The sequence below is a fragment of the Sciurus carolinensis genome, chromosome 1 (assembly GCF_902686445.1).
Source record: "Sciurus carolinensis chromosome 1, mSciCar1.2, whole genome shotgun sequence".
In the NCBI taxonomy this organism is placed as follows: domain Eukaryota; kingdom Metazoa; phylum Chordata; class Mammalia; order Rodentia; family Sciuridae; genus Sciurus; species Sciurus carolinensis.
Genome location: NC_062213.1, coordinates 159354671 through 159370382, shown reverse-complemented (window position 1 = coordinate 159370382; position 15712 = coordinate 159354671). Strand labels below are relative to the sequence as shown.

The 15712-nt window shown below is 37.5% G+C and overlaps 1 protein-coding gene across 1 annotated transcript in view; it reads left to right on the top strand.

The window, feature by feature from the left end:
* The window catches only part of Patj (PATJ crumbs cell polarity complex component), a 357561-nt gene that overhangs the window by 21913 nt on the left and 319936 nt on the right, over positions 1 to 15712 (top strand). Inside the window, 2 exon segments of the mRNA XM_047564312.1 lie at positions 9939 to 10134; positions 12155 to 12283. Coding sequence (XP_047420268.1) covers positions 9939 to 10134; positions 12155 to 12283 — 325 coding nt within the window.

Genomic DNA, 15712 nt, shown 5'->3' with positions numbered 1-15712 from the left:
TGGAATATAGATTTTCAAAATAGCTTCTAATTATGTTTTGTATTTCAGTCGTGTCTGTTGTGATACTTCCTTGTTCATTCCGAATTTTGGTGATTTGGGTTTTCTCTCGTCTTCTCTTTGTTAGTGTGGCTAAAGGTTTATCAATTTTGTTTATTTTTTCGAAGAACCAACTATTTATTTTGTCAATTTTTTGTATTGTTTCTTTCGTTTCAATTTCGTTGATTTCAGCTCTGAGTTTAACTATTTCCTGTCTTCTACTACTTCTGGTGTTGGTCTGTTCTTCTTTTTCTAGGGCTTTGAGCTGTAGTGTTAGTTCATTTATTTTTTGAGTTTTACTTCTTTTATTAAATGCGCTCCATGAAATAAATCTTCCTCTAAGTACGGCTTTCATAGTGTCCCAGAGATTTTGATACGATGTTTCTTTGTTCTCGTTTACCTCTAAGAATTTTTTAATTTCCTTCCTAATATCTTCTGTTATCCATTCCTCATATAATAGCATATTGTTTAATCTCCAGGTGTTGGAGTAATTTCTGTTTTTTGCTCTTTCATTTATTTCTAGTTTCAATCCATTATGGTCTGATAAAATACAAGGAAGTGTCTCTATCTTCTTGTATTTGCTAACATTAGCTTTGTGGCATAATATATGGTCTATTTTAGAGAAGGATCCATGTGCTGCTGAGAAGAAAGTGTATTCACTCTTCGTTGGATGGTATATTCTATAAATGTCTGTTAAGTCTAAATTATTGATTGTGTTATTGAGATCTAAGGTTTCTTTATTCAATTTTTGTTTGGAAGATCTGTCCAGTGGAGAGAGAGGCGTGTTAAAATCACCTAGTATTATTGTATTGTGGTCTATTTGGTTTCTGAGATTGAGAAGGATTTGTTTGACATACATGGGTGAGCCACTGTTTGGGGCATAGATATTTATGATTGTTATGTCTTGCTGATTTATGGTTCCCTTAAGCATTATGAAATGTCCTTCTTTATCCCTTCTGACTAACTTTGGCTTGAAGTCCACTTTATCTGAAATGAGGATGGATACCCCAGCTTTTTTGCTGGGTCCATGTGCATGGTAAGTTTTTTCCCATCCTTTCACCTTTAGTCTTTGGGTATCTCTTTCTAAGAGATGAGTCTCTTGCAGGCAACATATTGTTGGATCTTTCTTTTTTATCCAATCTGCCAGTCTATGTCTTTTGATTGATGAATTCAGGCCGTTAATATTCAGGGTAATTATTGAGATATGATTTGTATTCCCGGTCATTTGACTCATTTTATTCATTTATTTGCTTATTTTTGACACGACTTGGTTCCTCTTTATTTGAGAGTTCCTTTAGGATATCTCCTCCCTTTGCTGATTTGCTTCTTTGTTTTTCATTTCTTCTTCATGGAATATTTTGCTGAGAATGTTCTGTAATGCTGGCTTTCTTTTTGTATATTCTTTTAGCTTTTGTTTATCATGGAAGGATTTTATTTCGTTGTCAAATCTGAAGGTAAGTTTTGCTGGGTATAAGATTCTTGGTTGGCATCCATTTTCTTTTAGGGCTTGAAAAATGTTATTCCAGGCCCTTCTAGCTTTTAGGGTCTGGATTGAAAAATCTGCTGATATCCGTATTGGCTTCCCCCTGAATGTAATTTGGTTCTTTTCTCTCACAGCCTTTAAGATTCTGTCTTTATTTTGTATGTTAGGTATTTTCATTATAATGTGCCTTGGTGTGGGTCTGTTGTAATTTTGTGTATTTGGAGTCCTGTAAGCCTCTTGAACTTGATTTTCCATTTCGTTCTTCAGATTTGGGAAATTTTCTGAAATTATCTCATTGAATAGGTTGTTCATTCCTTTGGTTTGTTTCTCTAAGCCTTCCTCAATCCCAATAATTCTCAAATTTGGCCTTTTCATGATATCCCATAGTTCTTGGAGATTCTGTTCATGATTTCTTACCATCTTCTCTGTTTGTTCGACTTTGTTTTCGAGGTTAAATATTTTGTCTTCAATATCTGAGGTTCTGTCTTCCAGGTGTTCTATCCTATTGGTTGTGCTTTCTATGGAGTTCTTAATTTGGTTTATTGTTTCCTTCATTTCAAGGATTTCTGTTTGGTTTTTTTTCAATATCTCTAACTCTTTATTGAAATGGTCTTTAGCTTCCTGTATTTGCTCTTTTAACTGTCTATTGGTGCGTTCATTCAATGCCTGCATTTGCTCTTTCATTTCATCGTTTGCTTCCCTTATCATGTTGATTATGTACATTCTGAACTCCCTTTCTGACATTTCTTCTGCCATGCTGTCATTGGATTTTATTGATATAACATCCAGATTTGTTTGAGGCATTTTCTTCCCTTGTTTTCTCATATTGTTCAGGTATCAGTGGACTGCAGAGATGTTGCAGATTTCCTCTATTGACTTATAATGTCCCTGAAGATTGCTAGTGTATCCCCTCTTATCCTTCAGTAGCCTGAAGTCTTAGAGGAAGTTGATACTTCGGTGTTCCCCTAGGTAGCTGCCTCTCTAGGGGTGGTGGTCTTCAGGTGGGGTATATTCCCTGCTAGAGGGCAGAGGTGCCTCTACTTGTTGACCAATGGTCATCCAAAGGGGAGCTAGACTGCGGGCTAAGGCAATGCCTGTTTGGGCCTGTGTCTCTGGTTTTACTGTCTTTGTGGGAAAACCTCACTCGGCGGGGAAGACCCACCCGGTGGGGAGGTCTCACTAGTCCGTTCCCCTCCTAGAGGTTCTCCTCAGTCCACAACTACTGCCTGTGCAGGGCAGCCTTCCCAAGCAGCGTTTCCAGGGGCCTGGACCTACCTCCTGGGCTTGGGAGCCCTGCCCTTCGCAGACGAGTCTCCTTAGGTGGCCCCTCCTCAGAGAAGCTGCCCACAGTCCTGGAACCTTCGCTCCACCCCTCAGCTGGTCTCTGTGTAGCTCTTTCAAGAAAAGGTGCTTAGATCCCCGGCTCGGACCGTGCTTTGCACCTAATCACTTGGCTATGCGACCCCTCCTCTGAAGAGTCACTTGGAGCCTCGTACATATGCTCCAAGCCCCAGTGACCCGTCACTCGTCTCTTCCTCCAGGCAGGTGTTCTGTGTGGGCGCTTGGAGACCAAGCCACTCACTGCGCACCTCCACCTCCTCAGGACAGCCCCCTCCCCGTTGTTCAGGCAGTTGCTGAATCCAAATAGTTCGCCACCCAACTCTTTCTCTGGCAGCCCCTGGAGCCCTGGCAGATTGGTCCAAAAAACCAAAAAACCAAGCGGTGTGCTGCTCGGCCTCCTCTGCAAGGTCTCCCACTTTCTGAGCTCACTGTTCCAATGAGGGTAGATGTGTCTTGCTGCCTGGGCAGGGCAGCCTTCCCAGGGGCCCAGACCTACCTCCTGGGCCTGGGAGCCTCACCCTTTGTAGACGAGTCTCCTTAGGTTGTCCCTTCTCAGAGACGCTGCCTGAAGTCCTGGAACCTTCACTTCGCCCCTCAGCTTGTCTCTGTGTAGTTCATTCAAGAAAAGGTGCCTAGGTCCCTGGACCGGACCTTGCTATGCACCTACTCGCCTGGCTATGCGACCCGCCCTCTGAGCAGTCACTTGGAGCCTCGTACATATGTTCCAAGCCCCAGTGACCCGTCGCTCGTCTCTTCCTCCAGGTGTGGGCGCTTGGAGACCAAGGCACTCACTGCGTACCTCCACCTCCTCTGGGCAGCCCCCTCCCCGTTGCTCAGGCGGTTGCTGGATCCAAACAACTCGCCGCCCCACTCTTTCTCTGGCAGCCGCTGGAGCCCTGGCAGATCGCTTCAAAACCAAGCAGTGTGTCGCACAACCTCCCTTGCAAAGTTCCCCGCTTTCCGAGTTCACTGCTCCAGCAGGGGAGGTGTGTCTTGCCGCCTGGGCAGGGCAGCCTTCGCAGGCAACGTTCCCAGGGGCCCGGACCTCCCTCCTGGGCTTGAGAGCCTCACCCTTCGCAGACGAGTCTCCTTAGGTTAGAGAATCTGCCCGCGGTCCTGGAAACTTCAATCCGCCATTTTTCGCTCCGCTTCGCTGTCCGTTTTTACCGCTCCGGCGGGGGAGGGGCGACCCGCCGAGTCACTGTACTTCACAAAGTTCTCTGCGTTCCAGGGCTACTGCCCCTTCGGGGACGCCTCCCCTATGGGAGAAACTCCCCGGGCGGCTTTGAGTTGGTCCCAAGTCACTATCTCCTCTTTTGAATCTTGAGTCCTGGAGCAACATGAAATACAGCCGCCCTCTAGTCCGCCATCTTGAACCTCCAGAACCCTTCTCAATTTCAAGAATCAAATAAATCACAACACAATAATACTGAGTGACTTTAACACACCTCTTTCACTACTGGATAGATCTTCCAAATGAAAACTAAACAAAGAACCTATAGAACTAAATAATACTATTAATAATTTGGACTTAATGGACATATATAGAATATTTCATCAATGAGCGAATACACTTTCTTCTCAGCAGCACATGGATCCTTCTCTAAAGTAGACCGTATCTTATGTCACAAAGCAACCAACTCTCAGGAAATACAAAAAGTAGAGACACTACCCTGCATTCTATCAGATCATAATGGAATGAAATTAGAAATTAATGATAAAGTAAAAAATAGAAGCTACTTCAACACCTGGAAACTAAATAATATGCTATTGAATGACAAATGGCTAGCAGATGAAATCAGGGATAAAAGGAAAAAAATACTTAGAGGTAAATGAGAACACCAGTATAACATATCAAAATCTATGGGACACTCTGAAGGCAGTGCTAAGAGGAAAGTTTGTTGCATTGAACTCATACATTAAAAGAATAAAAAGTCAACTAATAAATGATCTAACATTACATCTCAAAGCCCTAGAAAAAGAACAAATCAACACCAAAAGCAGTAGAAGACAGGAAATAATTAAAATCAGAGCTGAAATCAATGAAATTGAAACAAAAGAAACAATTGAAAAAATTAACAAAAAGTTTGTTCTTTGAAAAAATAAATAAAATTGGTAAACCCTTAGCCACAATAATGAAGAGAAAGAGAGAAAACTCAAATAACCAAAATTTGTGATGAAAAAGGAAATTTTGCAATGGACACTACTAAAATACAGTAGGTATTAGAAACTGTTTTGAAAATTTATACTCCAATAAAATAGAAAATCTTGATATTGACAAATTTCTAGAGACATATGACCTACACAAACGGAATCAAGAAGACATATACAATTTAAATAGATCAATTTCAAGAAATGAAATAGAAGACACCATCAAAAGGCTACCAACCAAGAAAAGCCCAGGACCAGATGGATTCTCAGTGAGTTCTACAAGAACTTCAAAGAAGAATTAATATCAATACTCCTCAAATTATTCCATGAAGTAGAAAGGGAAGGAACCCTTCCAAATGCATTCTTTGAGGCTAGAATCGGCCTGATACCAAAACCAGACAAATACATATCAAGGAAAGAAAACTTCAACCAATATCCCTGATGAACATAGATGTAAAAATTCTCAGTAAAATTCTGGCAAATCACATACAAAGACATATTAAAAAGATAGTGCACCAGATCGAGTGGGGTTCATCCCAGGGATGCAAAGGTTGGTTCAACATACAGAAATCAAATGTAATTCAACACATCAGTAGACTTAAGGACAAGAATCATATGATCATCTCAATAGATAGAAAAAAACATTTGACAAACTACAACTTACATTGAGGATGTGGGGAAAAAAGGTACATTCATACATTGTTGGTGGAACTGCAGATTGGTGCAACCTCTTTGGAAAGCAATATGGAGATTCCTGAGAAAACATGGAATGGAACCATCATTTGACTCAGCTATCCCACTCCTCAGTTTATACCCAAAGGACTTAAAATCAGCATATTACAGTGACACAGCCACATTCATGTTTATAGCAGCTCAATTCACTATGAAACCTACCTAGGTACCCTTCAACAGATGAATGAATAAAGAAAATGTGGTACATATACACAATGGAATATTACTCAGCCTTATAGAAGAATGAACTTATGGCATTTTCAGGTAAATGGATGGAGCTGGAGAATATCATGGTAAGTGATATAAGCTGGTCCCAAAAAACCAAAGGCCAAACATTTTCTCTGATAAGTGGATGCTGACCCATAGTGGGGAGTGAATAGGGAAGGATGAAGGAACTTTGAATTATGCAGAGGGGAGTGAGAGGAGGGATGGGGAAGTGGAGATGGGAAGGACCATAGAATGAGACAGACCCTGTATACATGTATGAAAAAAACATTTTTTAAAAAACAGTTTGAACTCATGTTCAAAACACTAGAAAAACTAGGGATAGTAGGAACATACCTCAATTTTGTAGAAACCATCGATGCTAAACCCAAGGCCGATATCATTCTAAAAGGAAAAAAATGGAAAGTATTCCCTCTAAAAACTGGAACAAGACAAGGATGCCCTCTATCACCATTTCTATTCAACATAGTCCTGGAAACTCTAGCCAGAGCAATTAGATGAAAGAAATTAAAGGGATAGAAAATAGGAACAGAAGAACTCAAACTATCCCTGTTTGCCAATGATTTGATTCTATATTTAGAAGATCAAAAAAAAAAACAAAAAAAAAAAAACTCCACTTGAAAACTTCTAGAATAAATAAATTCAGCAAAGTAACAGGACATAAAATCAACATCCAAAAATCAAACTCATTCCTATACATCAGTGATGGATCTAGTGAAAGAGAAATTAGAAAAACTAATCCATTCATAATAGCCTCAAAAAAAAAAAAAACAACAACAACAACAAAAAACCACCAAAAAACAAAACACTTGGGAATCAATCTAACAAATGAGGTGAAAGATCTCTACTACAAAAACTACAGAACATCTCTACTACAAAAACTACAGAACACTAAAAGAAATTGAAGACCTTAGAAGATAGAAAGATCTCTCATGCTCTTAGATAAGCAGAATTAACATTGTCAAAATGGCTATAGTACCAAAAGCATTATATAGATTTAATGCAATTCCTATTAAACTCCCAATGACATTCTTCCTAGAACTAGAAAAAACAATCATGAAATTCATTTGGAAAAAATATGAGACCCAGAATAGCCAAAGCAATCCTTAGCAAGAACAGTGAAGCAGGAGGCATCACAATACCAGATGTTAAACTATACTACAGAACCACAGTAACAAAAAAGGCATGGTATTGGCACCAAAACAGACATGTAGACCACTGGTACAGAATATAAGACACAACAAAAATGACATCAATGCAGTTATCTCATTCTAGACAAAGGACCAAAACCATTCATTGCAGAAAAGCTAGCCTATTCAACAAATGATCCTGGGAAAACTGGAAGTAGCAGAATGAAATTAAATCCCTGTCTCTCACCCTGCTAAAAACTCAAAGTGGATCAAGGACCTAGGCATTAGACCAGAGACCCGGTGTCAACTAGAAAATGTTTCTTTAATACTGGAGAAATGCTTCACAAGCAGCATTCTCAATTCAAACACATTTTAGAATGATGAAAATTTGTTATGCATGTAATAGAAAACTATAAAGTATAGAAATATAAGTAAAAATAGAAATCTCAAGATACTTGGAACTTTGTTTGGAGATGTGCTGGAGATTGAACCCAGGGGCCTTGTGCTCTAGAACTGAGTTACGCCCTAGTGCTAAAACAATTGGACTTTGAACACCCTGAGACAACTGAGAAATACATGTTTTCTTTTTTTTCAATTCTTGGGATCAAACCCAGGTTCTCTCACTTGCATGCACTCTAACACTGGACTACACCCCTAGTCCAGAATGTCTTCTTTTTGTAAGATAAGTTATAGAATATATACAGTTTTACATCTTATTGTAACCTTAATATTCCTAATATTAGTAAAAGATTTTTTGGGGGGTGCTGGGGATTGAACCCAGGGCCTTGTGCGTGCGAGGCAAACACTCTACCAACCGAGCTATATCCCCAGCCCAATAAAAGATTTTTGAACATTTTTAATGCTACATGATTTATTGTGAAAAATAGACTATTTAAGCATCAAAAGTTGAGATATAAGCTTGGCATGGTGGCACTCACCTGTAATTCCAGATATTTGGGAGACTGAGGTAGGATTGAAAGTTCAAGTCCAACCTTAGCAACTTGGCAAGATCCTATCTCAAAATTTTACAAAAGGACTGGGGTTGTAGCTCAGTTGTGGAGTGCCAGTGGGTTCAATCCCCAATACTGCCAAAAAAAAAAAAAAAAATTTTTTTTTAAATATTGAAGTTGCTGTTTCCATGGGAGATTCCAAAGCATAAGTCCTTGTCTCCAGGAAACTTAAAATCAAATAGGGAAGGACTTAGCTAACTCTGTAGGCAGCATCCTTTAGTATACCTGGTTCAGTGCACTGTGGACTGCGGTATGAGACTCAGCCAAATGGTGAAGGGTGGTTTGAATTTGGCTGAGCAGAGTAAAAAGGTGTTAGATGTGGAGGGAACCGTTTATATCAGAGTAGGAAATGCCAGACATATTTGAGAGAGAAGTCATATGTCAGAGTAGTTGGAGAAATAGTTTGTATGGGCAGAATCCAAGTAGGAAGAGTACTTTGGGGCAGAACATTGAGGCTTTCAAAGACCTGCCAAGTTTACCCTCTGTCCTAGAGACCAGTATTCATGATATTCTAATCCATGACGAAGCTTTGCTGACCTGCTATGAATTGAGAAAAAAATGAAGGGGGGGGGGTGCAATACAATGGACTCTTCATAATTCAAAATGGTATTCACAAAAAGGATTATTCTATTCTGAAATAAATTCCTTCCTGTATTTTAAGAGGTAAAAATGTTCCTTTATAAAACTGTTGTGACAGGAGTTTGTTTTCTTTGGTGCTTTCTTTATTGTTCAATAGTAATAGCTGTTCATTATACATTTTTGAACTTGGAAAATACCAGCATGACCTATAAAAATAAATCTGATGGAAGTTTGTGAATTAGATTTTAGGTGTTAGGCAAGGATTCCAACTGGAGAGTAGGAATGGAAAGGAGGAGATGGTTGGATCCAAAAGCGGCAAAGGACAAGGAACAGTTGGGGTACTACTGCTCAGCTGGCTGGAATAGTATCTCAGAGGTACTTGGAAGATAATAAAAATCAAATGCAGTAAATCAGGACAGTAAATCGTAGGCTATCCTTAAAAATGCATGTTACCATAGCAGGTAATGGCTATACTTCAGAGTGAGACTCTTCAGATAAGGTGCTAAGCTTCTCTGAGCTCAAAGTTTTTGTATGTAAAATGTAACTAAGAGTGTGAGGATTACATGAGATAATGCATGTAAAGCACTTTACACAGTACTTGATTTATAAGTGCTCAGTTGATATTAATTAGAGTAGTACTTTTTTTTTCTTAGATATTTGGTTACTTTTTTTTTTTTTTTTTTGATTGTCCTTTTTGCCTTTGTTAGTGGTTGTGAGATTGGTTTGGGAGAGGGAAAAGGGATTAGATACAGGTTTGGAAGTAATTACCATGGATTTTCTGGGAGTATTTGGCTTCTACTGAGAAGTGGTAAAGAAGGAAAGACAATGGAGATGGGGTGAACCTGTTAGTGAGGAGCTTTTGGTGTAGTTCAGAAAATGGTTATCCTAGTATGGTATGGATGGAAGTCAGATTGGAAAGGTTCCAGCAATATAGGGTTCGTGTAGTATTCACACTCACTAACCCTTGGCAGTGGGACCCTCTAAAGTGTTTTGGTTTATTTTTCTAGCCAATTGACTTACAGTGTGTGCATGTGTGTGTATGTAGGGATGTACTAGCTAATGAGTACATTAGTTATTAAGTGTTATGAAAAGCCACTCTGAGCTCTGTTATGTATCTAAATAATTATTCAGGTTAATGTATCGAGTGAAGTAGTACCATAACCAATAAACTGCGGAACTTAAATAACAGATATTTAAAAGTCAATTTATTAGATCACTTTAAACTTAACTTTCTTTTCTCATATGATTAAGGGATCAAAGATTAAAGGAGAATGACCAGATTTTGGCCATTAATCACACACCACTGGATCACAATATTTCCCACCAGCAAGCAATTGCATTATTACAACAAACGGCTGGATCTCTGCATTTGGTTGTGGCCAGGGAACCAGTCCACACAAAAAGCAGGACTTCTACCAGCTCAGCTGATACAACTCTGCCTGAAACAGTGAGTTGCAAACTTGGAAAAATAATTTTGAATTATGCTGTTTGTTATAATAGTGTACAGTCAGATGTCATTTGCTTGTCTAAAGAGGGTTGATCAGATCTCCAAATGCATCATATTTAATCAAGATGTTTCATGAAGGGTTATTTAGTCTTTTCAGTGTCCTATGGGTCTTATTTAAGATTGTCATTTAATATAGGGGTCAAATTGAGTATTAGGTGTAATTTATTTAGGGGTTCCTTTATAGAGAGTTAATCGAGAGTTTTTATAAGAGATTTACCGTTGAGTTTATTAAGTACAATTTGGTTATTTATTTCAAAAACATTATTTTTATAAATTATAATGGGAGTTTATGGCTAGGTTATCAATGCTACAAAATTATAGTAGTCTTTTTTATGTAAGGATATATGCTTAACAGTTTGGAAGAAGAAAACTATGTCTGTGTTTGGAATCCTTAAGGTTACTTTGTAACATTTTACAGATTTTGACCTGTCTCTTCAGAATGCCTGCTAATAAATCTTATTTTCTTATAATTCTAAGTGCTAGCTGATTTATATAATTTTCATTCCTTGGGACAAAAGGAAAAATAAACTGTCTGGTACATTACAAGGTCACAACACAAAGTATAGGCATTCTCCCTGTTGCAATCTGTAATATTTAAATAGCACAATTTACATAATAACTACAATGGATAAAGTGAGACATTGCTTATAAGGGTGTTGGAGTCATGCCTTGGTGGGTTCAAGTCCATTTCTTCCCCTCCTAGTGTGTCACACCACCAGGTCCTTGATTTCTCCACACCTGTTTCTTCATCTGTTACTTAAAACTAATAGTGGCTGTAAGGATTGAAAGAGGTCAAGCACAGGACTGGTGCCAGTTAACATTCCGTGAGCAGTAGCTGACATCATTGATTCAGGCTTCTTATTTTCGCAAACATTATTGCTTTTTTGATATTAGGAATTGTTCCAGACAGGACCTTATTAAATATTCCCAATATTCCTCTTTTAACATTGCAGAGTAGTTTTCCAATTTTATGTAATAGAAAAACTTAATAATGAGTATGCCCTCATGGTCTTGAGAAGGAGACATTTGTTCTGCTTTTGTATTGTATGAATTTAATGCACATTTCTCATTGGAAACCTGCTAGTCAGAGGAAAAATGCTTATTCTTGGCTGATTTATATGATTCTGCTGCCAGTACCTTCAGTTGGATCTGCCTTTCTTCTCCCACATTGGTGTCTCCTAAACTTGTTTCTTTACCTCATCATGTTCTTAGCATCTCGTTCTTTACATTGTTTCCAGGTTAATTTTCCTAAGCCACTGCTTTATCCTTGTCATTCCACCTTCTAAAACCTTGAATTCCCCCTTACCTTTGCAGTTAATCCAATCTTTTGACTGTATCTTTGACCCATTCTGCTATCTGTTCCAACTTTGCTCTTACATTTCTCTTTTGCTTGAGTGTCTTCCCTCTTTATAGTGCAACTTAAATGCCCACTTTCCTCATTGGATTTTATTTCTTATGGCCTCTCCTTCCTCCAAACCCCCAGAATCTTCCTAACATTTTGTGACTTTCAATTCAAGTTAAGGATATTTTTTCTCCCCTGGTGCTCCTGGTACATGCTAGATGAACACACTACTACAAACACACTACTACTGAGTCACATCCCCAGCCCTGTGACTTTCAATTCAAGCAAACACATAATTATTGGTTCCTACTAAAAGCCAGGCCTTGTGCTAGATATTGATCATAGACTGGAGAATGTTTCTTGTCTTCTTAGAGCTACAATGTTTTGTCTGATATTCTGTCTTGCATTTTAAATTGTGTGTTAGTATTTTTTTCTCTCCTGGATTATAAGATCCTTAAGGGCAGGGCCTATCTATTTGTCTATCTTAGTCTCCAGATTGTTGTCTTAAGTGTGTGAACATTCAGTTTCTTGTAAATCTATCACTTTAATAGTAACTTTATTGGAAAGTTAAGAGTCTATGTATTTTACTGATACTGTGGTTCTAACTTTAATTTGTAGGTTTGTTGGGGCCATGTTGAGGATGTCGAACTCATTAATGATGGCTCTGGATTAGGATTTGGAATAGTTGGAGGAAAGTCAAGTGGTGTGGTTGTGAGGACCATAGTTCCTGGAGGATTAGCTGATCGAGTAAGTTGACCTTTCTTTATCATTTTGGTTTTATAAAATTTAAATGATATGACTTGAACTGTAATTTTATAACATGAGTTACTAGGACGTATGACTCAATAAGTGGAATTTAAGTACAGCTTACAAATGGTTTATTCCATAAATATTAACATGTATTCTGCTTTACTTCACGCAGGCCCTCAATCAAAAAAATTTTTTTTTTTTGATGGGATTGGGGAGAACCTGTAGTTGACAGCCTTCTTATATATATCAGAGGATAATATTTCTTATTGAAAATAGTCGTTAGTACATTTTGAACATCTGTATTATTCTCCTCCAGAGTATAATTCAAGGGCATAATGATAAAATCAGAAGGTATAATGATTATAATACATATTTCTCCCAATATTATACATAAAAGATTCACTTGAATTAAAATTTTCTATATTAAATCAAATGTCTTCTATTTTTGAGCAGTGCTTAAACTGAAAGTGAACCATTTAGAAACTTAGCCATTGTTTTTTCTTAATTTTAGATAGAAGAAAATATTAAACAGCACATTGGTTGGTTTTTTTCTTTCTTTTCTTTTTTTTTTTTTTTGCTTACTTGTTTGTTTTATGGGTTACTCTACTCCTAAGTTACACCCGAGCCCTTTAAATTTTTTATTTGGGGACAAGGTCTCACTAAGTTGCTGAAGTGGGCCTCCAACTTGGAATCTTCCTGTCTCAGCTTCCCAAGGTGCTGGCTTCATAGGCATGGGTTACCACACCCAGCCATATTTAGTTTTTAGAAATTTAGAAATTTGATTGTGAATCCACTGAATGAAGAGCTCATATATGTAGAATATCCATGATAAATCAGAAATAACTTTAATTATTTCCATAATCAGAATAATAAATAAAATTTCACATATTATTAACTAGATATATATTAACTTATTGCTTCTAATAGACATACTGTAAATGAAAATGAATTTTCTGGGGCTTGGGGTGTAGCTCAGTGGTAAATTGCTTGCCTAGCATGCATGAGGCTCTGGGTTCTAACATCTGCAACACCACATAAAATGAAAAACAAACAACAGTCAGAAACTTTGCTGTGCAAATGTAGCTTTCAGACAAGCCCCTTGTTTCTGATCACAATTACTTTGCTACATACAAATTGTGGAGTTGTTTATGTTTCCCTTGTCCTTTCAGCATCTGAGTGTATTTATTTAAAGTAGTACTTCTGATTGGTTGTCTTTTAGGAGTCTCTGAGACTTGCAGGGGTCTATGAGATCAAAACTACTTGTGTAATAATACTAAGATGTTATGCCTTTTTACACCATTGACATTTGTACTGATGATACAGAAGCAGTGGCTGACTAAAATTGATGGTGCTGTAGTGCAAAATAATGTGGTGGCCGTAGTCTTGCATTCTTCTAGCTATGTGCTTGCAACAAGAAAGAAGAATAATCTTCAAGTTCACTTAAGGTTCTTTATGAGGCAGTAGAAACAATTTTAGTAAAAAAATCGACCTTTTGGTATGTAAGGTTTTACTATCGTACAACAAAATGGGAGGTACATATAACACTCCTGTGTACCAAAGTGTGATGGTCATCTTGAGAAAAAACATTTGTGAAGTGAAGAAGTCATTTTTCATATGTAACAGCATTTTTATTTTTGAACTAACAACTGACACAAAAATTATGGGTATTCAGACTTAGGGATTTGGGAATTTCCTTGAACATGACTGAAGTGAGCCTATTTCAGGAGAAACTCTGACAGTGCTGGCAAGGACGAAATTTGAGTTTTCAAGAAAAAATTAGAATTTTGAAAAATTCGTTTTTATGAATTTAATTTCCCAGGATTTAAAGAGTTTTTTGAGTAGGATATTAATAATATTCACCAATGTGATTTTTTGATATGTACAATGAAATATGTCAATTTTTGGAAGATCTGCATACTCTGAAGCAATATTTTCTGAAGATCAATATGTGATACAACAAAGTAATTTATGTGTAAAAGATCAAAGAATTTAATGAAACAGTGTCTAAAAGTTTTTTGATGTGGTTTCAGATTCCACATTATAGCCGATCTTAAGAAACTACAACTTGTCAGGTTTGGGTGTGTTATCAAAGAAGAATTGACTGAAAGGACTATTAAAATACTACTCCCTTTTCCAACTGTATATCTGATTGAAGCCAGATTTTCTTTGTATATTTCAACCAAAACATCCTACAACATATTGAATACTGAATGAGATATGAGAATCTACCTGTCTTCTTTTAAGCCATGTATTAAAAAGTTTTGGACGAATATAAAAATGTAACACTCTTCTCACTAATTTTTTTGGGGGAAAAAATATTTCTTTTTAAAGTTAGAAATATATACACTGTGGGACTGGGGATATAGTTCAGTTGCTTGCTTTTCATGTACAAGGCCCTGGGTTCAATCCCCAGCACCACACACAAAACAAAAACAAAAACCAAATACTTCACACACACACACGCACACTCACACACACACACACATACACAGAGATGTATATACACATATATACACCCTACATATTTTAATACATGTTACTATATTTTTAAAAATTTGGAGCTAATTTCTAATTGAGTAGATACTGACAACTCATAAATGAAAGCTCTCTGAAATTTTTCAGTGATTTTTCTTCTCTTAGAGTTTTACTGTAAAATTGATATACAATAAATTGCACATATATAAAGTCTGCAATTTAATAACTTTTGATATATGTATATACTTGAATTCATTTTTATCAGTGCTTTCCAGAGAAACAGAACCAATAGGATATACGTGTATTTTAAGAGATTATTTTAAAGATTAGCTCAAGGCATTTTAAGACTTGAAATTTATAGGGCAGGCCAACAGGCTAGAAACTCAGGAATTAATGTAGTTCTGAATTTGAAATCTCTAGGGTAAACTGGCAGGATTTTTAGGTAACCACGGCAGGATGCTGTCCAGCTGGGATGTTACCAGGCGTGAGACACAATTTCTTCTTCAGAAAACCTCAGTCTTTGCTCTTAAAATTGTCAGCTGATTGGGTAAGGTTCATTCACATTATCAGTGGTTGTTTCCTTGAAGTCTTTTGAGCCATCTGAGACTCTGGGTGCCGATCCTGTGGGCACACACTAGGCACAAACTAGTCCCATGAGTTTGTGGATGTGACTAATATCTACAAAATACCTTTGTAGCAATATCTAGGCTAGTGTTTTGCTAAATAGCTCTACACTGCAGTCTAACCAAGTGAAATGTAAAATTTAACTGTCATTCAGTCCATCACCACCAAGATAATGAGCATATCTGTCACTCCAGTAGTTTCTGTGCTACTTCACAATCCCCATCCCTGTGTCCCCGGCAATTTTAAACAATGTAAACGGGTTTGATACCAAAATATTCATTTTATGGGTCAACATATCTCTGGCACAAAACATAATATTCTTAAAGG